The sequence below is a fragment of the Harpia harpyja genome, chromosome 1 (assembly GCF_026419915.1).
Source record: "Harpia harpyja isolate bHarHar1 chromosome 1, bHarHar1 primary haplotype, whole genome shotgun sequence".
NCBI lineage: Eukaryota > Metazoa > Chordata > Aves > Accipitriformes > Accipitridae > Harpia > Harpia harpyja.
Genome location: NC_068940.1, coordinates 73,253,580 through 73,280,879, shown reverse-complemented (window position 1 = coordinate 73,280,879; position 27,300 = coordinate 73,253,580). Strand labels below are relative to the sequence as shown.

Sequence of the window (27,300 nt, the reverse complement as noted above, 5' to 3'; positions counted from 1 at the left end):
TCCCACGCATAAAGCTGGAACTTTATGATTGCTTTCGGCCTGAAATTAAAACTCTATACCGGTAAGTTCTTTGCACCGTGAAATCTGAAATTGGCCAGATGTACATTCCCAGTTTTCTCGGGCTATTACTGGGGGAAGAGAGGTGTAGATTTCTCATTTTTACTGTTACATGGCAAAATCTGGAAAGTCAAGTGATAGCTGTGTCAGCCTGTTTATTTCAATGAAATAAAGGATAAACACGTTAAAATTCTTACTCCTTCCATGTAGTAAGAATTGTTAGATGGCAGAACCATAGAATATCAAACAGAGTACAAAGTACCTCTTATTAAGGCTTACCATAAGGTATGTGACATCAGGAACAAAACCACTCATTCCTTTCATTAACAAAACAAAGCCTCACTTTATTCCACGCACAAATCTTTCTCCCTTCAAGTCACGGCATCAAGCTGTTCAACACCTTGTTATCTGTGGAATTAAAATTGGAAACATCATACAAGCACACAAACAGTACATTTACACTGAAAGGCAGCTTTGGCTGTCACAACCCTGTTAAAAAAACGGGGATCGAAGCAGCAGGTATTTGGGCCAACGCGTTATTTCTGGAAGAGGCGGGGGTGCAGCCACAAGAGAGGGAAGCGGTTGCCTCTGGCTCGCGTTTGTTTCCCTTCTCAGTCCACGCGAGCCTGAGACACGCTGCCACCTTGTCCAGGGAGGCCGAGGTCCTTCAGGCGGGAGCTGACAGGGCCTCCACCTGCGTGTGGTGACTTTTCCCCCCTTGCTCACGCACAGGGACAGCGAAGACCCCCCCCAGCCCCCTCGGCCAGGGCAGCTCCAACCCACCCCGCCAAGACACGGCAGGATCTCTAAAGACGTGCCCGGACCCGGTCCCTCGGGGCGCACCCATCGCTGACAGGGCTCGGGGCTCCCCCACAGAATCCCGCCCGCCGCGGCCACGACCCCGGCAGTGCGCACGCGCGCCCCGCCGCCCGCCACGTGACGCCCCCAAGCCCCTCCGCTCTTTGTTTATCCCGCGTGGGGGCCGCGCGCCGGCCGATGGCGTCAGTGCGCCTCGCCCCGCCCCGCCCCGCCCCGCCCCAAGCCCGCTTCCGCCGCGGAGAACGTCGCTCCGGTGTCGGCGGCGCGGTCGTGGTGGGCCCAGCCCGCCCGCCCGGTGCCGAGCGTCGGGAGCCGTTGGTCGCCGCCCGGCAGCTGGCGGGCGTCGCCCCGGCGGCGCATGTGCTCCGGCGGGGGTGGCGGGCCGCCGGTGTCGGCGGCGGTGAGGGACGGGGAGCATGGCCGCCCCCGGGTCGGAGAAGAGCAGCAAGAAGAAGACGGAGAAGAAGCTCGCCGCCCGCGAGGAGGCGAAGCTGCTGGCGAGCTTCATGGGGGTGATGAACACCATGCGCAAGCAGGTACGGTGGCGGCGGCTTCCCCCGGGCCGGCGGGGCCTGGGGCTGCCTGGAGGCTGGTGGCCTCGTCTGTACAAATTCTGACCTTTTGGGCTGGTCAGCCCCCTAGCCAGGAGTCTAGTGGCTATTAAAGATGACTCTTGTGTTTACCAATAGAGCAAGACTGGTAACCAAAATTATAATCACACAAGTGTATTTCAGCTGAGCTGTCCAAACTGAAAGAAATGCTGATTTTTAAAAATTTTTTTTTTTTTAAAAAGCTTAAACCTCTGGTACGAGAGCAGGAAGATGATCCGTGTAACTCCTTGCATATGAAGAAATCTTTCTCCTCCTCGGAGGAGCTGGCTTGATTGTGGTAGTATGGTTCATTTAAAAACAGTGATGTGGAGCCAGAATTAAAGCTGACTCTGAAGCCAGCTGTTCAAGAACATTTGGGGGCTTCATACTTGGCACTGTTGTGCGTTGTATATCTTGTAGGGTTTAGTTGCTTGTCTCCCAGTGTTAGTCTTGACAAAGTCTCAGTCCAGCTTTTAATGCTGTGTTCATCAGCAGGCTGGGTCCTGGCTTAGCAAGGGATACCAGAGTGCTGATTCTGATTTTCTCTAGCACTTCAGCCCTCTTCTTCTCTCAGTAATACGCAGTCAGTTGTGTTGTCTGCATAAACCACTCCATGCAACTAAGCTCCTATGTATGAAAAACCAAATTGGTTTCAATGACTTCAGGTAGTACAGTTGAGACTTAAAGCCTATGATCTACTTTTTTGATGCAGGCTTTGTTTCTGTTCTAATTGGGTAAACGTATTCCAAGGTGTAGCTGAGTTCTTAAGTTGGCTCATCACTGTTTAGCTCATACCTCTGTCATTGTTGACAAGGGGATGCAAGATGCTGTTATGCTTTGTAAGTAGATAGAGGAGATATTGCTCTCCCTTAGATGTATGTACAGCCCCTAGCACAGGGAAATCACAGTGCTTTACCATGTCACTACTCCAGTATCTGGCACCATATTGTTGTTCTGCGTAAGTACCTCATCTTTCAGTATAGTAGAGTGCCAACTTGCATCTAGTTAGGAATTACTCTTCACAGGGAGAGAGAGGATCAGGATTAAGTGCTGTGAAATTTGTGTGTAATTCTGATTCAAATTTCAAAATCTGTTGAGCCCGGGGAGGTGCAACTCTGAATTTTTGCCTGCTGTCAGAGTTTCCTGGAAAATTCTAATCTGACCTCAGATGGTGGCTTTGCATACCCCACCCAGTGCTGATGGCTCCAGAAATTCTTGCATAGTTCATGACACTCATGGTTCTTTTGGGAGTTCTTTGTAAGAGGAGGTTAACTATTGGGGGGGGGGGAGGTGTGATTATATAGGATAAAATCAGGAAGTCAGCAGGAGCCAGAGGAAAATGTACTAGTTCAGCTGATGAGTTGTCCCAAAGTTTAAGAGGACTTACAGGCAGCTGTTTCTTCTTGTGTTTTGACAAGTCAAGAACTATGCTGTGGTTATAAAACCTAAATATGAGTTAAAAATTTCCTGTGATGGAAATAGCAGTGTGCATGTGGAGCGCTAGCTATTTAAATGCATTAGTTTAATGCTGTAGGAAAATGGGCTGATTGGAAAGTACAGCTAATTTTAAAGAGGCTGCTTTTTGTGTGAGCTGGGATCTAAAGGCAGCCTCCACGAGTATGGGAGTTCAGAGTAAACTACGGACACACCTGCGCTTAGTACTGGTAAGATGTTGGGGGCAACTATGTTTAGTGCATGGAGGACTTCTTGCTCATCTCCAACATGAGATGGCCCATGTCTTTGCGGGTTTTACAGAGCTATTTGACAGTATGTGCATAAATCCTTTGTTGCAACTTTGCAGCTGAGTGGAGGTCAGCCAAGACTGAAGTAATTGAGAATGAAGCTGGGACAGAGTTGCCAAGGTGTTGCTGAACCTGTTTGGAAGATGAAGTGGCCTAATGCAAGCTCACGCTTGGGTGTGTCCTTTCATTGATGTAACGCCAGTCATCTGTTGCCTCATTGAGATGACTCGGTGACACCAGTGGGTCCTTCAGGAAAGAAGTACAGAAATCCTCAGAAGAGCATTATTTGAAATGGAACAGTGTGGTGGGTTGACCCTGGCTGAACGCCAGGTGCCCACTAAAGCCGTTCTATCACTCCCCTCTCCTCAGCTGGACAGGGGAGAGAAAATATAACAAAGGGCTCGTGGGTCGAGATAAGGACAGGACAGATCACTCACCAATTACTGTCACGGGCAAAACAGACTCAGCTTGGGGAAAATTAACTCAATTTATTACCAATCAACCAGAGTAGGGTAATGAGAAATAAAACCACATCTCAGAACACCTTCCCTCCACCCCTCCCTTCTTCCCGGGCACAACTTCACTCCCAGATTCTCTACCTACCCCCCCCAGCGGCGCAGGGGGATGGGGAATGGGGTTTATGGTCAGTTCATCACATGTTGTCTCTGCTGCTTCATCCTCCTCAGGGGCAGGACTCCTCACACTCTTCCCCTGCTCCAGCGTGGGGTCCCACCCATGGGAGACAGTCCTCCACGAACTTTTCCAATGTGGGTCCTTCCCACGGGCTGCAGTTCTTCACGAACTGCTCCAGCATGGGTCCCTTCCATGGCGTGCAATCCTTCAGGAGCACACTGCTCCAGCGTGGGTCCCCCACAGGGTCACAAGTTCTGCCGGAAAACCTGTTCCAGCGTGGGCTCCTCTCTCCACAGGTCCGTAGGTCCTGCCAGGAGCCTGCTCCAGTGTGGGGTTCCCACGGGGTCACAGCCTCCTTCGGGAACCCACCTGGTCTGGTGTGGGGTCCTCCACGGGCTGCAGGTGGATGTCCGCTCCACCGTGGACCTCCATGGACTGCAGGGGGACAACATGCCTCACCACGGTCTTCCCCATGGGCTGCAGGGGAATCTCTGCTCCGGCGCCTGGAGCATCTCCTCCCCCTCCTTCTTCACTGACCTTGGTGTCCACAGGGTTGTTTCTCTTACATGTTCTCACTCCTCTCTCCAGCTGCTGTTTCTGTCTGTTCCACAACTTTTTTCCTTCTTAAAAATGTTATCACAGAGGTGCTACCACTATCGCTGATTGGCTTGGCCTTGGCCGGCAGCGGGTCCGTCTTAGAGCCGGCTGGTATGGGCTCTGTTGGACACAGGGGAAGCTTCCAGCAGCTTCTCACAGAAGCCACTCCCGTACCCCACCCCCCACCCCCCCGCTACCAAAACCTTGCCACACAAAGCCAATACAGTCACACCCAGAAACATCCCAGGGAAAGAAATGAAAATGATGGTCTGTTTTGGTTGACAAATATTTCTTCCTGCATCCAGAGGGGCCTTAGAATATCCAAGGTGCTTCAGATCCTGAGCTGAGGCACTAAATGTATCTTAGAAATGCAGCGTGGAGTTCAAGCAACAGTTGCAAGTCTTAGCAAAGCTTGGCCACAGGATTTTATGGTATCTTGTACTGCTAGTTTCCGACACTTGTTTTGAACCAGATGTGCTAGGAATTTCAGCTTTAAAGGTTTTCCTCTGAAACTTTTCTCAAATGGTCTCTGGTTTTTGTTGTTTCAATCCTAAATGGTTTAAAGCTACAGATGTACGAACAAGGCTGTATGTCACTCCCTCATCTAACTTCTAATTAAAATATTTTTTCAAAATGTATTATTTATATTTTGTCCAGCGTGTGCTTCTGAGTGTCCTTTCCTTCAAGAAACTAACAAATAGGTTTATTTGAAGAGGCTGCATATATGGATTATCAGCCTTGTGAGGTGTGCCCTAGATAATATTGTCTGTATGTGGAAAACATTCTCACACAGTTCTAAGCAAGTATATGCTTCCTACAGTAGAAATGCTCTTTTCTGGGGTTAGTATTGGGATGAGTGTAGGTAGATGGTTTTGAAAGTAGGTCCATGAACTTAAGGTAGTAGTCGAAAATGAATTCCTGTTTTTAGGAAGCAGTGCTGCTCAGTTTTTCTTTCTTAATAAAGAGGATGTTATAATTAACTGTAGTATGGTGTGCATTTATTTCAGTCAATATGTTCTTAGAAAGGATGCCATTTGAGAATCTATTAAAATTATGTGGTTTTACCTTAATCCTCTCCTCTCATGTTTCCAAACAACTTTAAGTTCTGTCACTGTCCTTTCTCCTTCTAGTGCATGACAGTTCACGTGTAGGGGAGAAACTAACTGCTTACAAATAGCAAGCAAATGAGAAATAATTTTTTTTCTGGAAGTTATTTAGTTGCTCATCAGGTGTGGCCAGTCAAACCCTTCCATAGAAGTGTTATTTTTGGGATACATTTTCTTAAAAATGTTCCATTGAATGCTTTGAACTTGTTCATCACTTTCACTCTGGTTGGGCAATATGATGGCAGCCTTCAGATACAAGGTTCCTGTGACTTTTTTTGAAAATCGACAGCTGAGTAGAGAAGAGAGCCACTGATGGATGAAAAGAGTGTAATATAAATGCAGCCCCTGCTAGATGCTGCAGAGCCTACATTATTGGAGGCTGATGTAAATGCCACAGGAAAAACTTAAATCAGAGTTCATATGTTATTTGTGACCATCCTTAAAGTACAAGTTCATGGGTAATCTGAACTTTGCTAGTTTTCCAGGTTACTGAACTTAACTTTGACTTTCAGAATATCTTTTTATTACATAATACTCTTGAGTTGTGTGGATTAAGAAAAGCAATGAATTTCCTTAACCTGTTTTTAAAGAAGTATTGTTGAAAGATTTTTGAAAATTGTGATCTTTGCATTTTTTGTTTGTTTTTTCCTCTGATTTAGAAAACTCTATGTGATGTCATTCTTATGGTTCAAGAAAGAAAGATCCCAGCTCACCGTGTTGTGCTTGCTTCAGCCAGTCATTTTTTTAACTTGATGTTTACTAGTAAGTCTTTTCAAAATTGATTATAAGCTTTCATGATGCTCCTATTAGACTTGTGGCTAAGTATAAGTGAAGGTTTCACCATTTCGTGTCCTTCTTCCATTCATCTCTGTTCACCCTTCCCTTCATTTTCCCTTTAACTCTCTTTTGACCAAGTCAAGTGTTACTTCATATGTAAGCTCTCTTATTAATTGGAGCCCATACTCTGTATTAGAGTTGGTCTCCCTCCCTTAACCTGAAAATGGGCAGTTTTTACTCCCATGACAGAATTTGTCTCCCCCATTGCTTCCAGCCATTAGGCACTTCTACATGTAAAATGGGCTTTCAGAAGTGTAAATATTCTTGCATTTACACTATCTTTACAAATCCAATTATGTAGTATCTCTCTTACTTTCGTATGCCTTACCCATGAATTGTAAAATTACTGTGCTATAAAACACATTAAAGTTGAGTAGAAGTAAAATAACCGTGCCTTCCAGTGGTCAATTTGTAACTGTCTGTGGGCAGACTTACAGTGCTGTGTCTAGATGGGGGCAGCTCAGAGCTGTCTCTATTGTTACCAGCTTGAATGTGAAAATAGCTTCTGACAGTGCAGCATGTGCTTCCTGTTTTCGGTAATGCTAACTTGGCAGTCTGCACTGCAGTCAACAGCATCTATGACCTTTTCTATTTAATACAGTTTGTCATAATTTACATAATACGAGCACGCACACACACCAGTTACCTTGTTTGTCCCACTGCCCCCTTTCTTTCCTGACTTGCACTAGTAATCCTGGGAAAACAGCAATCAACTGTGTATGGTTTTTAGCAGGTTCCCACCTTGTATAATCACTGTATTTTCTACTGTTTGCAAAATATACAATAACTAGAGTATTGATGTAGTTTGTATTTTAATCTATTTGCAGCAAATATGCTTGAATCAAAGTCCTTTGAAGTGGAGCTAAAAGACGCAGAACCTGACATTATTGAACAGCTTGTGGAGTTTGCTTATACTGCAAGGTAGTTTTGTTATTTAAAGCTGACACTTTTAGGAAGCCTGCCAATTGTAAATGATAAAATCTTAAAATATTGCTTTTGTGAGTCATCGGTTTTGTTAACCATTACAATTCTTTACTTTGTTTAAAGCCTGATATGACTAGACCTTCTATCCTTCTTCCCTTTTCCTTTTTATTTAATCAGTAGGAAGCCCTACAGACTAAAGAGAGGGGTAGTTGTCTCCAGAAGGCAATTTAAAGCACTTCAAGCTTTTGACTTCAGTGTTGGAGTCAAATTATATTTCCCATTGTTCTGAAATTCAGGCCTTTATTGATATCAGTAGGGTTTCTCTTTCTGGCCATGGTAGCTATCACACAGAACCATTTCCAGGAGTTACACTGTCATCTCAGGACAGGCAGGATGGATAACTGTTCCATGAACAGCATTTCCCTCCTATCTTAAGTTGTCTATGTGTGTGTTTGTTTTTTTTGTTTTGTTTTTTAAACACAGCTTATGCAGATGACTAGGATTGTAAACAGTACTCCTTAATCAGCTCTCATGATGGATGGATGGTAGGCCTTTCATCTTTGTACCAATGGGATTAACTCCCCTTAGGAAGGCTTTCTCCTTTCTTTGAGAGGAATCTTGTTGTATACTCCATCAGTGGTGAGAGATAGTCAGTGTCAGCACCCCAGCCATATGGTTGCCTCCCCTGGTGCCCAAGCCCTTGTCTGTGGGCTGTGTACCTTGTCTTGAAACACTGCCAGACTGCTTGTTCTGCTCGTGCACTCTAGGCAAATCAGCCAGAGCAGTCTCGACAATGAGTTTAGACAGATTTTGCTGATGCCTGTTTGGGAGTAGGAGACTGTCAGAAAAAAGGTTTTGTTCATTTTCTGTTTTGTGAAAGTGGCTAATCACACAAGTCAAAACAATAGTATGGTACTGCAGAGGGCCTGTGTTAAAGGCTTGCTCTTCAGAATCCAGGACTGGTTACTCTTTGCCCTTCCTCAGTAATGTAGAACAAGTGAAAGCAATTTGGAAAGATCATGAAAGGAGGTTGTGTCTTCAGACTGCGTGTGAAAGATTCTTGGGTAAATAGCAGGGAAATAATTTTGCTATTTATGTGAATTGGTGTAAGTTGCTGGTTTTTTTTTTTACTACAACAAAGTAGGTAATTTTAGTGATGCTAATTTTACACTTTCTGTTTTGCAGAATCTCAGTTAACAGCAATAATGTCCAGTCTTTACTAGATGCAGCAAACCAATATCAAATTGAACCTGTGAAAAAAATGTGTGTGGACTTTTTAAAAGAACAAGTTGATGCTTCCAATTGTCTTGGTAAGAGAAATGCAAACTTATATTTACTGTTTAGTTTTAACTTTGCTGTTCCTGAAAAATAGACAGTATTGTCTAACAGACAGTAATATTTGGCTAAATCCAGGCATGTAAAAATAATTTTTCTCTGAACCTGAACTGTTGTCCCTTGCTGTAGACAAAATAATCTGGCAGTTGTCTTGCCAGTATCAGGGCCCACTGACTGTGCTAGGTCTCATCCCAGCTTGACAGCACCCTGGAGTTTCTCGTTTGTTAGAGAACCTCAGCTGTTTAGTAAGGTGGAGCTTTCAGTTGTTGTTACTGTACTTGGAGACAGAATTTGACAGAGTTGTAATTTCTACAAAACTAGCATGTCTTCTGAAAGTATGAACAGGATAAGTTTAGGTTACTTTTGGTTTTAGTTGCTCTTCATTTTGACTGAAATCCATGAATGTCATCTGGGCAAGTTTGATATTTAGTATGTTCTGTAGCCCTAATGTGAACTTGGTGTTACAGAAAAGGTAAACAACAAGTAGAACTAAATGCTTTTTCACGCTTAAGATTTGGTGCACTTTGTTTAATCAGAGATTAAAGATAAACTTGTTTATAGGGTTTCTTATTGACATTTGTCATGTAATTCTCGTAGTAACATCTCAGTTATGTTATAGATGTTCATAGTATCAATAGAAATGCTTTGCAGAGTATTTGAATTATAATGATTCAACTGACACTTTGGTGCAGTACAGCTGTGGCTCTGAAACAGCTGCTGGAAGAAAGACATTACCTTCTAAGGAAAATGCGACTTATGCTTGCTTTGAGGCATATTCCCTTCTCTGTGGTTTTTGTTAACTAGAAAATTAATTATGGTCTCCAACACTTGCATACTTTGTTGCTAATTTACAGCAAAAAGGGAGATAAAGATTGAATCAATTTTTCCTCTAGGCATTGTTTACAAGTTGAAATGTGTTCTGTGCAGACTCATAGGCAAGACCACAGTTCATTTTTTTAAAAAAAAAAGTGTATTTGAAAGAAACCATGGCTTATTTTGAATCTCTTGAAATTTTGTCAAGAGGTCATACACTTGGATTTTATCTTTCTAGTGTGCATTTTACTACTTGGAGCAGCTCAGGCTAGTTGCAGCCCATGGGTTGATGAGTTGCTTCTGCCCCACTTGCCATCTCCATAGGAGAAGGAAGACTGTAGCAGGATGAGCAAAAGTTGCTGCTGAAAAGCTCTGTGCTTACCTGGTTTCTAATGGGAAGGTTGGAACTGGTGCTTCTCAGTAGCAGTTGCTATTTATACCTTTATGCCAACCTTCTGCCCTTGCAGCAGCATCAGCTTGACTTTTTTGTGTTGGTCTGCAGCTGACACTGCTACCTGTGTAGAAAAGTCTCAGTTCACTGTGACTCTTGAAGGAATTTGGGCTTAGTTGGTGACTGATGCTGCATGAGCAGGTCAGGGGAAGTCATAAAACCTGGATCTGGTTTCTCAAGCTGTTCTGGTTAGGCTTTGTTATTGTGATATGGCTCAGACCTGGTTACGGTACTGTTATCTGCTTCGTAAGGGGGAAAAACAGGAAATAGTGCTGGAGAGAGAGTTAATACAGCAAGTGGTGCAGGTCTGACTCTCCAGTTAGTTCAGTAGGGATAGGGATCAGCAGCTTGTGCTTATCTTAGTTTGCCTTGCGTTGCAGATGAGTTGACAGCATGTGTTTAAAAAAAAAAAAGCGTGCTAATAAACTGAGGTTGCAAGTATCACTGAAATTACAGTAATTTTATTCTATTTTAATATATTAAAGGTAATTGCAGTTCCAATTTGGAAGGGTTTTTTTCTTAATTTTTTCTTCATAGGTATAAGTGTGTTAGCAGAATGCCTAGACTGTCCAGAACTGAAAGCCACTGCAGATGACTTTATCCATCAGCATTTCACTGAAGTTTACAAGACAGATGAGTTTCTTCAGCTTGATGTTAAGCGTGTGACACATCTCTTGAACCAAGATACATTGACAGTGAGGGCAGAAGACCAGGTGAGATCCCTGTTTCATAACAGCTAAGAGCATTGAACTTCACTATCTTTTTTTTTTAATCAAGAGCTGGTTTAAAGTGTCTCACTTCTGATGTTCCTACAGTATATGATGCGCATAGTGCTTGCTAAATTGTAGAAAGAAAGGTGCATCCTAGCTTGGTCAAAACCAAATATTAATGAATATTTACATTTCAAGTGTGGTTATTGTATGTGTTGTTTCAGCAAACTAGGAAAAAAGAAGTCATAAAGGGAGTAAGCAAAACTGTTTCCTTTATCGAGGTAGCTATAGGGCTTCTGATTCCATAGTGCACGAGCTGAATTAAGTTTGATATATAGTGGTTGCTTCTAGATTGGGGTTCATGTGCTATTGGTGAAGGTGAACTACTTCAAAGTGGTAAGCAAACTGCATGTCCCTACCTGAGTATGGTCTCAGCCCATTTCAGAGAGAAGTTACTTCTGATGGAAATGTATGCATACCCAAGTTAAGCATGGGGAACTGAGGGATTTGGAAGCAAGGTGAACAAAACACTGAAAACTAGATGCATTGAGTGATGGATTGATGGAAAGCCCTTATTTAGGGAGTGGACGCAATTTAGGTGGCTGAAAGGAGCCTGGAGTTTCACTCAGTTAAAAGTTGTAACCTGTGGTAGAAATCACATTCACAGTTGTCCTATTTGGAAAGGTTGATTCAGCTTATAGCACAGCCCTGAATGCTTGTTTGCTAGCTTGTTCTTCCTACTGCAAGAAAATAGGAAGAGTACAGGTGTCTGCACTGTAGCCCAAAGAGGTGATTGCAGGATGGCTGTATGGGTACTTCTTGTAGCTGCTGGGTACTTCTTGTAGCTTCTCAGTCAAATCTGTCGAAAACAAACTGAAGTTGTGCCTTTCTAGCTATGCTGTTCTGCTGCTTGAACTAGGTAACAAGTTTGTTTGGGTATGTCGTCAGGAGTTGACTCATACCTTTGAAGTGCAACAGAGGGATCTCATAGCCAAGGTGGTATGAGTATCCACTTAGATAGAAGCAGATGTTTTCCTGACTTTGAAGTTTAGCTTTCACAGAATTAATGTGTTTTCTTCAATGTATCTGTTGCAGTAAAAAGCTTCAATGAAAATAAGAATGAGTGGGGGATAGTATCAGGTGATTGAATATGATCGTTGTCTAGTTACAAGTATAAATATGAGTTACATCACAGTTCAACATTCTTCCCACCTGCTGGGAAAAGGTCAGTTCACAGTGTAACATCCTCAAAGCTGGAAGTGGTGTTTGGCTTGCAGCCAAAATGACACTTTGGAATTTACATTCTTGAAGTTTTGTTGGTAAGGTAGGATGGCACACTTTAACTTGGCAGCGGTGGTAGAAATTTTGTGTAGGCAGCATGGCATCATTAAAATTCCTTTAGGAAAGTGGCAGTGTGCAGCATGAAACTACAGAAGTTTGCCAGTGATACTATAGGAATCTTATTTCTCAGGAGTTACTGCTAGAAAGTTGACATTATACTCTAACTTTTGTATTGGTGTAAAGCATATTTACATTTATCAAAAAAAGGAATGTAGCTGTAATTACTAGCTGTCCTATTTTTCCTTTGTGCAAGTAATGTTTCTGTTGATGAAGGGATACAATGTTTCTGTCCCAGTCATTCTGTTGAATTTCCTTAGCTGATGGAATTGAGCCTTAGGTATTTTTTATTTCTTTACTCTCCCTTGCTCCCTGGTCATTTTGCAGAATTATAGCTGAGGTGGTTTAGCAGTCCATCTGAATAACTAATTCTGCCATTAAATGTCTTTCCACATTATACCTTGGTCACTCACCACTGATCACTGATCAGTTTCAGCTACAGGAGTAGGTATTGGCTGTGCTATCACTGGTAATGAAGTTAGTGCTGACTCTGAAGTGGCAGCATAGTAGATAAGCTTGCTATGTCTGAGAGCAGCATGGAAGTATCTTAGTACATAGATAATACTGGATTTTCATTTCATTCCTTCCTGACCCAGAGGACAATCATAAATAGAGCAGATTTCTTTGTTACCTTCCCTGTTCTGTTGTCCCTGCCCCCTAAGAAAACCCTTTATCTTTTCCTGTCAAGAGGAGGTAGAGAGGAGGCGCTCTGAATGGTAAATTTATGGTAGTCTGCAGCTAAAAACTTTAATTTAAATGGTCCCCTAAGACACAACAATAGCAATATATTTGGATCCCCAGCACTATGATTTAGTAACAGAAGCAGTTTGTCAGCTCAGGAGACTATATCAAGTAGAAGCTATTTCAGCATTTCTGGACAAGTATTACCTGTGTTATGGCATGGAACTCTATGCATATTAGACTTAAGCTGGTACAGGGGTTACTCACATAAATGTGACTCATGCAGATTCATGCTTCCCATTTGGAGGAGAAAAAAGCTAAATAGCGGAAGTAGTGGGGGGGGGGTTTAAGTTTGTAGATAGGTTTTATTCTGTGGTTGTGCATTTGTTTTACTTCACATCTGAGCATTGTCTTTTGGGGGCTTTTGTTGGTTTTTTGGGGGTTTTTTGGAAGATGGTGATAGATCCCTACATACTAAAATGTTACTGTAAATTAACCTCCAACAGGCAGAAGAATTAATTTGGAGCATTAAGGTTTAGTTATTTTTCTTACTGTGTGGTGATGTACCTTATCCTTTTCTTTCCTTCTCTCTTGTTTAAGGTTTATGATGCAGCAGTCAGATGGCTGAAGTATGATGAGCCAAATCGCCAGCCGTACATGGTTGATATTCTTGCTAAAGTCCGATTTCCTCTTATATCAAAGAACTTCTTAAGTAAAACAGTTCAGGCTGAACCACTTATTCAGGATAATCCAGAATGCCTTAAAATGGTGATCAGTAAGTTGACCTCTAGCTGAAATTTTTAATCTTCTGTATAATTAAAAAAAAACGCTGTGGAATTTTTGAAAATTGTTTGCTTTAAAGTGCTCTGACAATGATTTCACATTAAATTCATCTGACTGTTCCCTCTAGGATGCTGTGTTTAGTTGAAGTTGGATTAGCAGATTATCACATAAATAAAACCCATCTTGTGTAACAGTGTGACTTTTATTTCTTTTCTCCTAGCAAATGACACAAACTCCATGACAAGTAATGGAATGGAGATTTTGTCAATGAGTTGTTAGGGTAATTGGAAGTGTTAGTGTGCCTTTGGGACTGGCTAGTAACTTCAGTGTTGTTCATGTTCATATGTGAATTAACAAAAGAAATATTTTATGTCAAAATTTTCAATATTATAAAGCTTCCCTAAGCAAATTAGAATATTAAGCATATGTTGCGCTATTTTTTTTGTCTAATATATGCTGACCATTAAGCCTACAGACAGTTGCATTCTGAAGGTGCAGATGAGATAGGGAACAAGCTTCTCTCTTGTTTTTAGACACCACTTGTGAAATTGTTATGTAAGAAAGAAAAGCCTAGATGTTGATAAATATTCTGGAAAGAAATTTTTTTAATTTCAGTAGCAGTTAACTAGTTGGCTTCATTTTAGTGTAGATCTAAAAAATGGTACATGACTGTTTTCCTTCAGTCTCAATGAACAAGATTCAAATTAACCTATACGTTGGTAAGTATTTGCTGACCATTGACATCTCAGTCCTACTTCTTGTATCACATGGAGTTGAGTGCATTGTTTAAGAAATAAGGATTTTTTTTTTTGTCTGGTTTTAGTGGATTGTAATGTCACTAATATTTTTGCATTCTTTGGAATGTTTGTTAGGAGAATGCTTATTTTCTTACGCCAATTGTAACATACTTTGCACTGTCAAGCTAAGAACAAAAGTGATGGGTTTTCATGAGGTACAATGTGCTAGAGATGCCTTCCTTATTAATCAGAAATTGGGGTGGTGAGGAGGCAGGCATGGTTGACTCTTCATTGCATTCAAGTCCCTTCTTTTAATGTTAGTGTTGTCCTCTTTAGGCTCCCAGTTCTGCTGTTCCTTTTCTTTGGGTTTGCTTCCTTTGCCCATTTCAATGCAACAAAATTAGTTGCTTGTTAATATTGGCTAAATGAGCCGATCGATCAATTGATATATCTTGTGAGTCTGTAACCATGTGCCGTTTTCACATAGAGTAGGCAATTTGAAATAGGGTGTAAATCTGGATGTATGCTCCCATCCTCATGTGCTGCTGTGCATTCTTCCCTTTTAAATCAAAGCTGTATAGGTGTAATGTAGAAACTTGATTTTCCCATTTTCCCTCCCTTCCCACTCCTCCCTATCCCTGCCTCTGAAGCCTCCCTTTCCATGTATGAGCTACACTGGATCTGCAACAATTGTTGTCGTCCTTCCAGGTGGGATGCGATACCATCTGCTTTCCCCAGAAGACAGAGAAGAGTTAGTGGAAGGTACGCGGCCAAGAAGAAAAAAACATGATTATCGCATTGCTCTGTTTGGAGGCTCACAGCCCCAGTCCTGCAGATATTTTAATCCAAAGGTAATCGTTACCTCAGAATGCATTAAGATTCACTGTTTGTAATCTTACTTGTTTTATTTGCTGATGATATTAACTAAGACATAATGATCTACAAAACGGTATTAGGAAGGATGTATTCCCTGCCTCTTGGGTATGCAGTTGGAAGACTATGGTTAATTAGGTATTTCCAAATCTATGTACCTAGATGTAATACTTGATTTTTAATAGAATGATTACATGTTTGTTTATTGGCAATATTAGATACGGAGTTCTGATAAATCCATCTGAGTTGAGAATTGATTGGTATGTGCATCCCACAGCTGGAACTAAATAAAAGGTCACCAAAAAATCAAGCAAACGGTTAGGAATATATGAAAGTCTGTATGCATGTGCATGCATGTATATGTTCAGAGAATAACTCAAAACAATCTCTTTTAGCACATATTAAATTATTGGCTTGTATGTTAGTGTAGAACCCAGTTTTAGAGTACAAGATGGTTTTTCAGTGCATTTATTATAAATACGTAACCACTTCGAAATTCTGATGGTTCACAATTTTGTTAGTTCTTAAGAGTATGTAAGGAGAAGAATTGGGAGCCAAGTATTCTGTAAGTGGAAAAGAGTGAGTTTCTACAACAAAAAACTTAGAGATGGCCAATTTAGAGCAAGCAAGCTTTGCCTGAAGTTTGTTTCCATGTTTCCTGAATAAAATCAAGCCACAGGAATGGTGTATATTTCAGCTACGCAGACTAGATGGTCTAGAAACATCAGCTGCATGCAAAAGGATTATCTATACTCTGTTTTACTAGGCAAGCACATGCAGTAATACAAAAAAAAGTTGCTACGTAAATAAACATCAGGGCTCTCTAAGTTATGAGATCACATACATGTAATATTTTGTTGCAGAAATTCTGGTTGTTCTAACTCAGCATATTAAATGCTTGTTATAATTTCAAACAGTTTTGTGTGTTATCTGTGTGAACTTTATAGTCAATGCGAGCTCTGTCAAATCTAATTCAGAATGAATGAGCCCTTGGGATGTGTTTTGAACTCATCACTCACATTCCCTTATGTAAGATAAAATTGAAGCTACTTTCTTTGAGCACCACTCAAGTCTGGAGAAAAACCTATCAGCTTTGCTGACTTAGTTTGAGAGACATTTAATATGTATTTTTATTGGTGATTCCAAATTCCTGAATAGTGACCACCTTTTTCCTTCGTACACATACTCAAGTAAGAAAGCGGTACTCCAACTGGGGGTGAGGAGATGAAGGGAACAGAGCAGATAATTCTTTCCTTTCCAAGGTCTGAGTTGGGGAAGCCTTTGATCAGGGCATTCTTCCTTTTCAAACAGTTATTTGGTTTTGGCATTTTAACAAGTTGTAATTCACCCAATGTGCTCTGACCTTTCTTTTATTTGAAGGAAATCAGATCAAAGTTTCTTTCCCTTAATCTCCAGTTACTTATGTTGGAACAAAGCTGATTTGGGGCAGGATCTAAAGTACCTCTGAGACCTACTGTCCCAGTCCTTAATTGGCAATGGTATTATCAGCATAGCGTGCATGTGATCTCTTTACCAACCTAACTGATAGGTTGAATTCTGTAAGTGCCTAATGTCAATGGTGGTCAGAACTCAAAAGATGGGGGTTGTTGCTTCATCACTCTTTATAAACTAATATAACACCACCCCCCCCAGTTGTCACCATGTATTTTCTGAAACATTAATCTTGTTTGAAAAATAATGATCTCAGTGCATGCTGAGTGGGAGCAACAGGCAAAGACTTAAAACTAAAAATAAATTTATGTAGTTAGGTGATCTTCAGTCAGACCTAAACTATAATATTACAAAGAAATCTGTTTTGTGGACAAAAAGTCATATCTATATAAGCCTACATAAAGCATAGGATAAAATAGCTCATTTTTTTCATAGACTATTTGTCCAGGCGTAACACCAAAAAAGAATTAAGTTTGGAAGAAATCTTGCAGAACTGCCTCTTAATCAAGCTTTATGGCCTTGCATGTGGATTAATGGGGGGAGGGGTGGGGCACAGGGAAGGGGCAGGAAAAAAGTGGGTAATTGGAGATCTTGATTCTAACAAGCATGTCCTCCTTGAATGTTTTCCTAGTGCTTATATGCTTTCTTGGGTATTCTTCTTAGCTAGCTTGTCATGTCTCGTTGAATAGCTTTTACTTTACGTCATTTCCAACTCTAAGCTATTTAAAGGTCCTTTTCTGGATGTTTTGCCTGAGTATCTGACTTTGATCTTTAATTAACTGTGACAGTAGCTTCTTAAATGCAACAAACGAAGGATCCAGAACCCCTGTTGTATTAGCATCGTGTGCATGCAAAATAGGTGTGGGATGTAAGGCTCCAATGCTGCAAAGACTATATCACATTTAACTCATTTTAATTAGTCTCATCAAATGATGATGGGAGAGTCACAGAGCAGAGATTTAAGGTTGTGTATGTACTTTTGCAAGGTTAGGACCTTGGGAAAGAATTGAAATTTTGTTTGTTGTCTGTTGAACTGATTGAATAGTGACCTAGACCTTTGCTTTTGATTTTAATTAAATTCAGTAATTTAATTAAATTCTTATGTCAGCTAAAGAAACAGTTCAAAACAAAGGTTACATTTCTGCTGAAAATATTTTCTCAGTTGTGATATAAATTTCAATAATTCTAACACTAAAACCAGTGCAAAAAATTTTAATTTTCACTGATTGCCTCGCATGCAAAATTATGTTGATCTTCATTTCCTTGTTGTCAAAAAGGGTTCTTTAAATAAGAATGGATTGGATACTGTGTGTTGTATGTTGAGACTGTTAGCAGTATTAGCTTAAGTCTGTATTTGTTGTCTTTGTTGCATTGTAACTGATATTTCTATCGATGCACGTACTTCATGAAGAGAGCAAAATGATGCAACAGGACAGATGCAGACAGGCATCAAACTTGTGGAGCAATCTGGCACTATTTTGAGTAGAAAAGTTTGTTTTCAGAACACTACTAGAAATCCTAGATGTCCTATTAACAGTGGTGGGAAGCATTTTCCTGTTGAATTTTCCACAGAATATTTAAAAAAAGCTTTCCCCCCCCCCCCCCTCCCAAGTCAGGAATAAAATACTTTTTGTTTCATTTTATGAATTCTTGCTAAAAATGTATACATGACTTTATGGGATTTTTTGAGGCAGCGATATGTTTATTCTTTTGAAATTGCTGTCTGTAGTGACCAGAAATAGCTGGCAGTTTTAAATTTTTAACAGTGCAAAATCCAATAATGCCAAGTAAAAAGTAACAGGTGCCTGGCATCACTATTTCTTGATGATTAAGGGAACCAGCATGCCTTTTATGAGGAGATGGAGCTGTAGCCAATAAGCTATTAGTGGGGAGGTTGTCCATATTAGGCATGTCTGCTGTTTTCCCTGACAAACTTGGAAGAGGAGGTATCAACTGAAAATGAGTGAAAAGTCTTAAACAAAAGGAGGTACTTCTCACGTGGCCCATAATTACATGTGCCATTCCTGTCACAGGGTCTTGTGGCTGCTAGTTCAGATAGTTTTAGTAAGTGATTAAATAAATTCATGAAAGAAAAAAGCCTTTCAAAAACTACTAAATACAAAGATACAGCTTCTGCATCTGGTGTCCTGCATCACAATTTGTTGAAAACAAAGATCAGCAGGGAAAGTGTCACCATATACCTATCTTGGTCTTTCTTTCCCTACTCAGCCCCTCAAAAATGAGGCTTGCCACTGCCCAGGGCTGTGTGGATCTTGACTGTGGCATAAAGCAACTCTACTGCATAATTCTTAAATGTGTAAAATGCGTAAATTGAAATCAATTCTATGTGGTGCAGACTAGCACTGAAGAGCATTACAAGAGAATGACCTAAATTGCCTCCTGCTGAAAAAGAATACTGCTGAGTATGCTCAGGTTATGGCTTTTCATTTGATAAAGGTGTGGATGAAATGGTAGCTATGAACTGAAGCCATAAAAGTGGGTCAGATCACAGCCCTTCGTAACAGTGAAGAAAAACAACAGGATTTTTTGTAAAAGTGCCAGAAGTCTGAGCTTGAAAATATGTTGATCTTGCACAATGCACTAAAACATTTTCTTAAGATTTATGCAGCTATTTATTTTGCCATGCTGTAGTATGGCTTTCCTTTCTAGGATGCCCCAGGACCTGTTTCTCACCATAAAGGGCCACATGCACCTGCCAGCTCTTCTTGATATGGGGGATGCTACAAGAAAAGATTGTAAGATGTTTTGGACTATAACATGCTCTGCCTCTCTTTCTTTGAACCCCCATGTAGGAGTCGCTGTTCTTCCGCATTGACCAAGGTGTTTGAAGTATGTCCTTGCTAAGAAAATGTAATGATGTAACGTCTTGTGTGAACCATTACAGTGAAGGTCATTCAGCAGGTTGAGCTAGACCATCCTGAGGTGGCACAGATAACAGTTAAGGTCCCGTACTTTCCTGTTCAGTATAGGATACAAGGTGTGCTCATGGAATATGTGAGATGCTATTACTCAAGAAGTGTTTCTTGTGCTGTATGCTATCCTGGTCTGCCATCAGTTGCTGAGTTTGGTGTTCTTAAGGCTTTGGGTAGTGTTACTGCCCATATTTGATACTCGCTGGTTTTGCCAATCCATGCAAAATCAGTTTCTAGGCAACATGACTGCCAGTATTTGTGATGGAGCATTACTCTATTTCTCATGCTATCAACTGTGGATAGCTATAGATCATTTGTGTTTTGTAAATTCTGTAAATAAGCTTCTAGTTGTCATGGTAATAAAGTATGTATCAGAGCTTTTTAACCGAGTTGCTTGTCAATTTGGATATTATCTTCTCCTTTTTCCATCGCCTTTGTTTGATACATTCTGTATTTTCTTTTTTTTTTAGAAAGAATCTGTTACTATATGTAAGATGTCTTTTTCCATTCCTATAAAAGAAAATGCAATCCTACTTTATTGATCACATGCATTGTTTCTGACATGACAGCAGCAGGAGGTCAATTCTGTTGGAAAAAAAATAAATCTGTTTTTCAGGGAATCTGTACTGGGTGCACACAGGGAATGAGGAAATAGAAATTCATAATGTCATGGTTCATTGCAGCTAACTATGTCTGTGTCTAAGAGAATTTTTTCAAGAGTACACCTGAGGAGTATTCTTCAATAAAACAGTATTCATGTTTGTTTTGAAAAGGAACTTTAAAACTGACCGTATCTAAGTCTCTATGAAAAGCTCTGTTTGAAAAACACTCGCTGTGCAGGTAAGTGTTATAATCTATTAGACATTACCTGTTCTTTGTAATGCAGGATTACAGCTGGACAGACATCCGATGTCCCTTTGAAAAGCGCAGGGATGCAGCTTGTGTCTTCTGGGACAACGTAGTTTATATTTTGGGTGGTTCCCAGCTCTTCCCTATAAAGCGAATGGACTGCTACAATGTGGTGAAGGATAGCTGGTATTCCAAGCTAGGACCTCCAACACCTCGAGATAGCCTTGCAGCCTGTGCTGCTGAGGGCAAAATTTATACATCTGGTGGTTCAGAAGTGGGTAAGACACTAAAAATCTTTAAACCAAACCAAAAAAAAAAAAAGCACAAAGAAAGATACCTGGAAATTTTTCTGGTTTTTGCATGACTGTTGAAAAGAAACTGCACGTTGCCATGTTAGCCTAATGAGTTTATTTTCCAATATTTAGGATTTTATCCTCCCCATGATCCAACAACCTCTTTCTGTTGTGTTTTTTAAAATGATTGAGTGGATTGAAATGATTAATATTGACATTAACTAGAACATAAAGTACACTGCAACTCTTAAGAGTTAACTAGGGACAAGCAAATATATTTTGGGAGTCCCACTTTGCTCTTAGCTAACTTCTATAAATCCACAGAACTTGTGTGGTTTAAAATTCTCTGCAATGCATGGCCAGAATAGCTGCATTTTGACAATGGCATTTCTTGTATACAACATATGTTGGGCCTAATGAGTTTTTTTAAAAGGGGGCTGGGAGGAAGGGTGGGAAAAAAGCTTTTGAAACTACTGCTTTTGGTGGTAAAATCATACCTGGCCCTGTAAAGGAATTTGTCCAATTTTTCTGTCAAATGACAGAAGTTATCTTTTGTTAGTTTGTTATTCTGTTGGTTTGCTTCAGTAAATGGACAAATATTACTTTTCTTTAGATGTTATTATTCATCATAGTAAAAAAAAAGAAAAACCAAAAAACCATTGGGTTTTTTTTCTCCCCAATAAACCTAGTGGGTGACTTACAGTGTTACAGCAACATTGTAAAATTTACCTTGTCTAAATCTGATACATCATAAACAAACCAAAAGTTGGAATGTAGGTATGCTATATCCATAAAAATATAGAGCTTTAAAAAAAGCTGTGTTCTGGGGAAAAAAAAGAAAAAAAGGAAAAAAAAAATCCCCAAACACCAAACCCTAGAGCTGGGGAGAAATTTCCTAGTAGATCCTTTTGAGTTCTGCCTTGCTGCAGAGGGAGGTGAGCAGAGAAAAAAAGGTCATAATCGGTGCTTAACATTGATAAGTCACTTAATGGGATGTTGTGACATTTAGGTAAAGTTATCTGACTTCTAAAATAAAATTTTAAGAGGTCTAATGTAGCAGCAGATTAGACAGTTTCTAGCCGCCACCTAGTGTGGTAAATGTGAAATAGCACCTTTCCCATTACTTGAAATAGGCTTAACTAAGGCTGCATTGTGAAAATTGGAACACTAAAAAATCTTGTAACTCTTCCTAGTTTCCCACATGTCAGTTCATGAGGGAGTATGATACAAACTTTGGTTGTATATTTTATTTTCTAATACATTGTAATTAGTTAATACAACTGTAATGGACATTTTAATTTAGGAGTTTTCTTTTAAACCTACCTTCACAATACTGCACAGTTTCACTTTGCTTTCCATAAATATTATTCAAGACAGAATAGTAAAAGCTAAAAATTAATATTGGGGTTTACTTTGCCTGTACTTTTTTCTTCTTTGGAATCCAGTGAACACTGCTTGTTTAGAAAAGTCTGTCTATCCTGAATCTAGTATTTTCTAATTTGAAGCAGGCAATTGTGTGAAACTGTTAATTGGAGAAAACACTGCAGTGTGTTTAGCTGTAGAGAAATCTAAAGATTGCATGCTTTTTGCATTGATTGAAGAGTTTGGAAAACAAATTACTGTGCCAGTCCATTACAGAATAATGGGGCTCGTTTCCCCTTTTTGAATTGGAGTACTGTTTTATTTGCAATAGCTAGCAGAGTTTGAAAGCTAAACATACTAAATTCTTCCACTATATTTAGGTACAGGAAAAATATTTAACATTATACTGACAGCATACTGAAAATGGAAGATTTTACCTTTTTAAAAAAAGACATTAAAGACAGTTCTGCTGTATTTCCCATGGATGAGAATTTCTACAACTTCAAAGCAATAAGAATGTCTATTTACACCAAGGAAAAAATATGCCCCACTCTATACAGTTCTTCGTGACACTGAGAATTACATGGTAGGAGTAAACAAATGCACAGGTTACAGAAGTCTGCTCCTGTATTTTGGGTCTGGAAATGTATTGAGGGTTCAAATCCCCAGCTGGTAGTGAGTGCTGCTAGTGCAACACAGTTAATTTTTAGAAGTAGAAAGCCAAGGAAAAAGAGGCATAAGAAAAGGCACCTTTAACTGTTCTAGGTGAATATACCTGTTGCAACAAAGGGGAGAAGGATCCTGGTTCTTTTCTGAGAAAGTTGTATCTAGCCTTCTCTGCTTTGGCTATGGTTCAGCTAGTTACCTGAGCACAAGTCTTTAAGCTCTCATCTATCTTCATTAGAAAAATTGCTTTTAATATCAGTAATAGTTTTATTGGCCCTTGAGGGAGGAATATACAGACCTTGCACTTCCAGAAAATAAGTATCTGCCAGTCCCCAGGAAGAAAGTAAAATGGTGAGGGGTAGCTGTCCTGTGGTTGCTAATAATTCAGGAGTATGTTATGACATAATCAAGCTATCTAATTCCAAAGGCAACAAGTATTCTGGGAATTGGGCAAGTCACATTGCTTAGAGGAAAAAGACTTGTGAACCTGTATTAAGTTTACAAAGCTGGTTTTATCTTCACATCTGAAAGTTCAATATACTTCCAAGTAGTAAGAGTAGCATGAGATGATGACAATATGATCGGTAACTTATATACCTCTTTGTTCAGTGTTTATTCCTCCCCTATAAAAAAAAAAACCCTCATAATTTGTTTTTTTATTTTAAACACAAATAGCAATTTTATAAACTTACTCGCATCTTTTGGAACAAAAGAGTCAAAAGAATTACAAGTATGTACTTCCTGAATAGTCTCAAGTTTCAAGTTGGTTAGTTCTGCTTTTGGAGGTGGGAAAGCAGCTTTCCCTTTTCAACTAACAAATAAAGCATCAATTTGATAGTTACTGTTAGACTCTTCTCTTGAAAGACAACCATAAAAATTAATGCCACTTTGGTGGGTTTCTATTTTTTTAAGGAAATTCTGCACTGTATTTATTTGAATGCTATGACACGAGAACAGAAAGCTGGCACACAAAGCCCAGCATGCTGACTCAGCGATGCAGCCATGGAATGGTAGAGGCAAATGGTCTCATTTATGTATGTGGAGGAAGCCTGGGAAACAATGTTTCTGGAAGAGTTTTAAATTCCTGTGAAGTTTATGATCCAGCCACCGAAACGTAAGTATTGTATCAATTCTAATTATTTTTGGTCACTTGTGGCTTTGCTTGCTCTGTAAATAACTGTAGATGAATAGGAAGAATTGTATGTGGTAAGGAATTTTCCTGAGTTAAGCAGTAATAAATCCATTATTTGTAGTTTTACTTAAAAGGCAGTTTTTTCTTAAGCAGCTTTCTTCCATATTTCATTTTCCTAATGCTAGGTTTTATTTACATATTTTCTACTTATTTTCTAGGAACTAAATAGTGAGTTTTCCTGTTTTGTTTGGTTTTCTTTTTCCCCAGGTGGACTGAGCTGTGTCCAATGATTGAAGCCAGGAAGAATCATGGGCTAGTGTTTGTAAAGGACAAAATATTTGCTGTGGGTGGACAAAATGGCTTAGGTACTTTAATTCTATTAATTCTCTAGCTGGTCACACAAGGTTTCACAGGGGCCTTTTTTCTTTTGCAAAGAATTCATTCTACTCCGTTCAGCTGAAAAACTTTGAGCAATACCGTAAAACATGTCCTGTTGTCACATCATTGTGCCTTCCTCCTTTCACCTCTGTACTTCACTGTATTGTATTTTTCAGACTTTTTTACTAATGACAGTACTGTCAAATTCAGATATGCATCCATACTGTAGCCCAGTTCTGCAGTAGTTAATATGGCTAAACCAGTCATCTGAGAAAAGAGAATTTTTTTTTTTTTTTTTAGTTATTCATTATGTATTTTGAGAGATTTTGGCATCCTTTTGAGAGACAGATAAAGGTGTACCCACTATTTTAGGAACTTCAATCTAAAGACTTAAAGCAAGTCAGCTATTTTAAAGTGGTGAAAAAGTGAGAACTTTTTTGAGTGCCCTAGTTTTGAAATATGACTTACTATCATGGGCAGGTCATTTATGATCTGCCTATCTCCTTGTCTTTAAAACTAGAATAATAATAGTTTATTTCCCAGGAGAATTGAATTTTAATTACACAGTGCTTTTCAAAATAGAAAATTCTCAGCTATGTGGTTTATTAATCACTATGGTAATTGGAATATATGATTTCAGATTAATGCTATTTTAGAATATAGCTTGTATTTTAATTAGCTACTAAAACTGTTCCAGCATGATTGATTTCTAATGGAAAAATACCAGTAGATGGATTTGTTGCACAAACATTGTATCCATCAGTTATAGCCAGGGCTGCCATTTTGCAAAATGTTAGTGTATTCACTGCTCATTTTAGAAGTGTGTAGTATTGAACCAATAAGTTAAAGTATTCTTTTACTGTTCATATTCTGTAGCCTGACTGATTAATTGTTCTTATTGTAATATAATGGGGAAGAGTTATGTCTGGGGTGAAATATTCATCTCTCTTAACATTATATAAGGTTTCTTAATCTCTCGGATCTAATAATTCAGGACTGGAAGTGAAAACTGTGTGACTCCTATTAAAATTGTTAAATAGGGATAACAGGATGTTTGTAGATATTGTGAAGCGTAATTAGTAGCCTGTTTCCTAAAGAAGCAAATCTTAGTCACAAAATCTATTCTTCTCTAATAACTTTCGATTCCCTTGGCCCTTTTCAAAGGGACTTAGGCTTTTAAACTTCAATGATTTTAATATCATAATGAAGAGAGACACCCTCTATCAGTAAATGACCAATTTAGGTAAAGGTACTGGTGACACCCCTAGAATAAAATGTCCTCACTATAGGCAAGTTTCATGGATTCCTGAGTTTAGTCACTAGCCACAAATCCATGAGAAATTTGGCATTATTAGTTCTTCTGTTCATGAAGTAACACGCTGGAATCTCTAGAAAGCATATAATGTGAAATTTGTTACAACACATCTCACTTTCAGTCTCCTTTTTTACTTTTCTCTGTTTCTGTATTTATAAAAGGGTAAACTACTAAATTAGAAACCTGTGGCTTTTTTTCACATTTTTTATTTTACTCTAGGATTTGTGGTTTAATCTAAACCTTGAAAATAAAGACTGTTTAATGAAGCATTTGTATGCTCTAGTTCAGTCCATACGGTATAATGTAATAAGCAGTTATCTATCTCATTGCTTTGTAGGTGGCCTTGATAATGTAGAATATTACGATATCAAGATGAATGAATGGAAGATGGTGTCTCCAATGCCATGGAAAGGTGTAACAGTGAAGTGTGCTGCTGTGGGATCTATAGTCTATGTCCTGGCTGGTTTTCAGGGTGTTGGTCGATTAGGGCACATTCTTGAATATAATACTGAAACAGACAAGTGGATAGCCAACTCCAAAGTCCGTGCTTTCCCAGTGACAAGTTGTTTAATCTGTGTTGTAGACACTTGTGGGGCAAATGAAGAAACTTTAGAGACCTGAAGACCTGTAGGAGATGCTGAGACATTCTTCAAGGACTTGGGGAAAGATGGCTATCGGTGCTTTGCTTCCATGTTTTACTGAATCTTGTTAAACTGAGTAATAGGAAAACCTGAGATGCAGTCTTTGAATTTGTATATACAGCATATTGTACAACACGGATTTTTGTCACGCCCATTTTCTTTTCTGTTTTAAGAGATGGGGATGTGTTTTGAGAATCCATTTACCTAGCCGAGATCATATGGCATCTTCCTTTAAAAGGACTCTGTGTGTGGCCTTGTCAAAAATAGACCAAATCCAATTATTTAGAACTCAAAGCATTTGATGAAGATAAGATTTCTGGTTAAATGACACTTTACCAAGCTCAGTTGCAGAGATTCTTCATTTAATAAAGGTGAGTAAATGCAGCTTGGGTCATGAGAAATATGAGCAAAAATTTTTCTCATTTATACTTACCTGCAGAAATCTTACTAGGATGCAATGAAGATTTTTCCTCAGGAAAGACCAAGGACAGCAGTATAGTAAAGATTCCCATGGTGAATGGGGACAGGTTATACAGTTCTCTAGATCGTGATAGCTGCCCTCTTCCAGTGACTTTCTTCCATCACTTGCATGACTGTGTACCAATTTTTAAAGTTAGACAGGCCATATATATAGACTAGAGAAACACTTTGCTAATGACATCTTTGGTGTTTTGGGGAGCTTTCAGAGAAAGACTTTCATTTTTTTTATTATACTGAGGTAGGGGGATGGTGGGGGAAGTCCACAATAATTGTGCACTATAATTAGCAAGTTGGAAACTTGGGATTAATTTTCAATATATCTTCCCAGGCATCAGACTGTACGTACTGTGGATGCCAAACCATTAGCAAAGATGGGACTAGGAATGGGAAAGCAAAGTCAATACAACAAATGTATTGATTTTCTTCTTGAAAATGACTGTTTTTAAGATGGCATGAACCAAGTCATTAAAGATACTTTATAGAAGTCTTCTAAAGTTGCACATGGTTATTAATCTCTGGTTTATAAGCATATAGCTCTGTAAATGTTTCCAGCCAATATGATAGTAAATTTCTTCCAGTGTAGAAGTTCAGCTTGTCAAGCTATTGGTGTCAATCCCGTGTACATCTTCCAACTTCCAGAGAACTGTACAAGAAATGTCTGTACATCTGTCCTGCTCCCATGCTAGTTTATTAGTATCTTCATCCTAATTTTG

The 27,300-nt window shown here is 39.6% G+C and overlaps 1 protein-coding gene across 2 annotated transcripts; it reads left to right on the top strand.

The window, feature by feature from the left end:
- Positions 1-1,108: 1,108 nt before the first annotated feature.
- Positions 1,109-27,081, top strand: KLHL7 (kelch like family member 7). Of its 2 annotated transcripts, XM_052800154.1 has the most exons (12): positions 1,307-1,412; positions 3,268-3,382; positions 6,204-6,306; positions 7,209-7,302; positions 8,491-8,615; positions 10,442-10,617; positions 13,294-13,468; positions 14,922-15,064; positions 20,358-20,598; positions 23,554-23,755; positions 24,041-24,138; positions 25,804-27,081. In XM_052800154.1, the coding sequence occupies exons 2-12, from the start codon at positions 3,365-3,367 to the stop codon at positions 26,085-26,087; spliced, it is 1,659 nt and encodes a 552-aa protein (XP_052656114.1). In that variant the 5' UTR covers positions 1,307-1,412; positions 3,268-3,364; the 3' UTR covers positions 26,088-27,081. The 2 variants fall into 2 exon arrangements, with proteins under 2 accessions (XP_052656109.1, XP_052656114.1); XM_052800149.1 differs by lacking the exon at positions 3,268-3,382 and having other exon boundaries at positions 1,109-1,412.
- Positions 27,082-27,300: the final 219 nt, after the last annotated feature.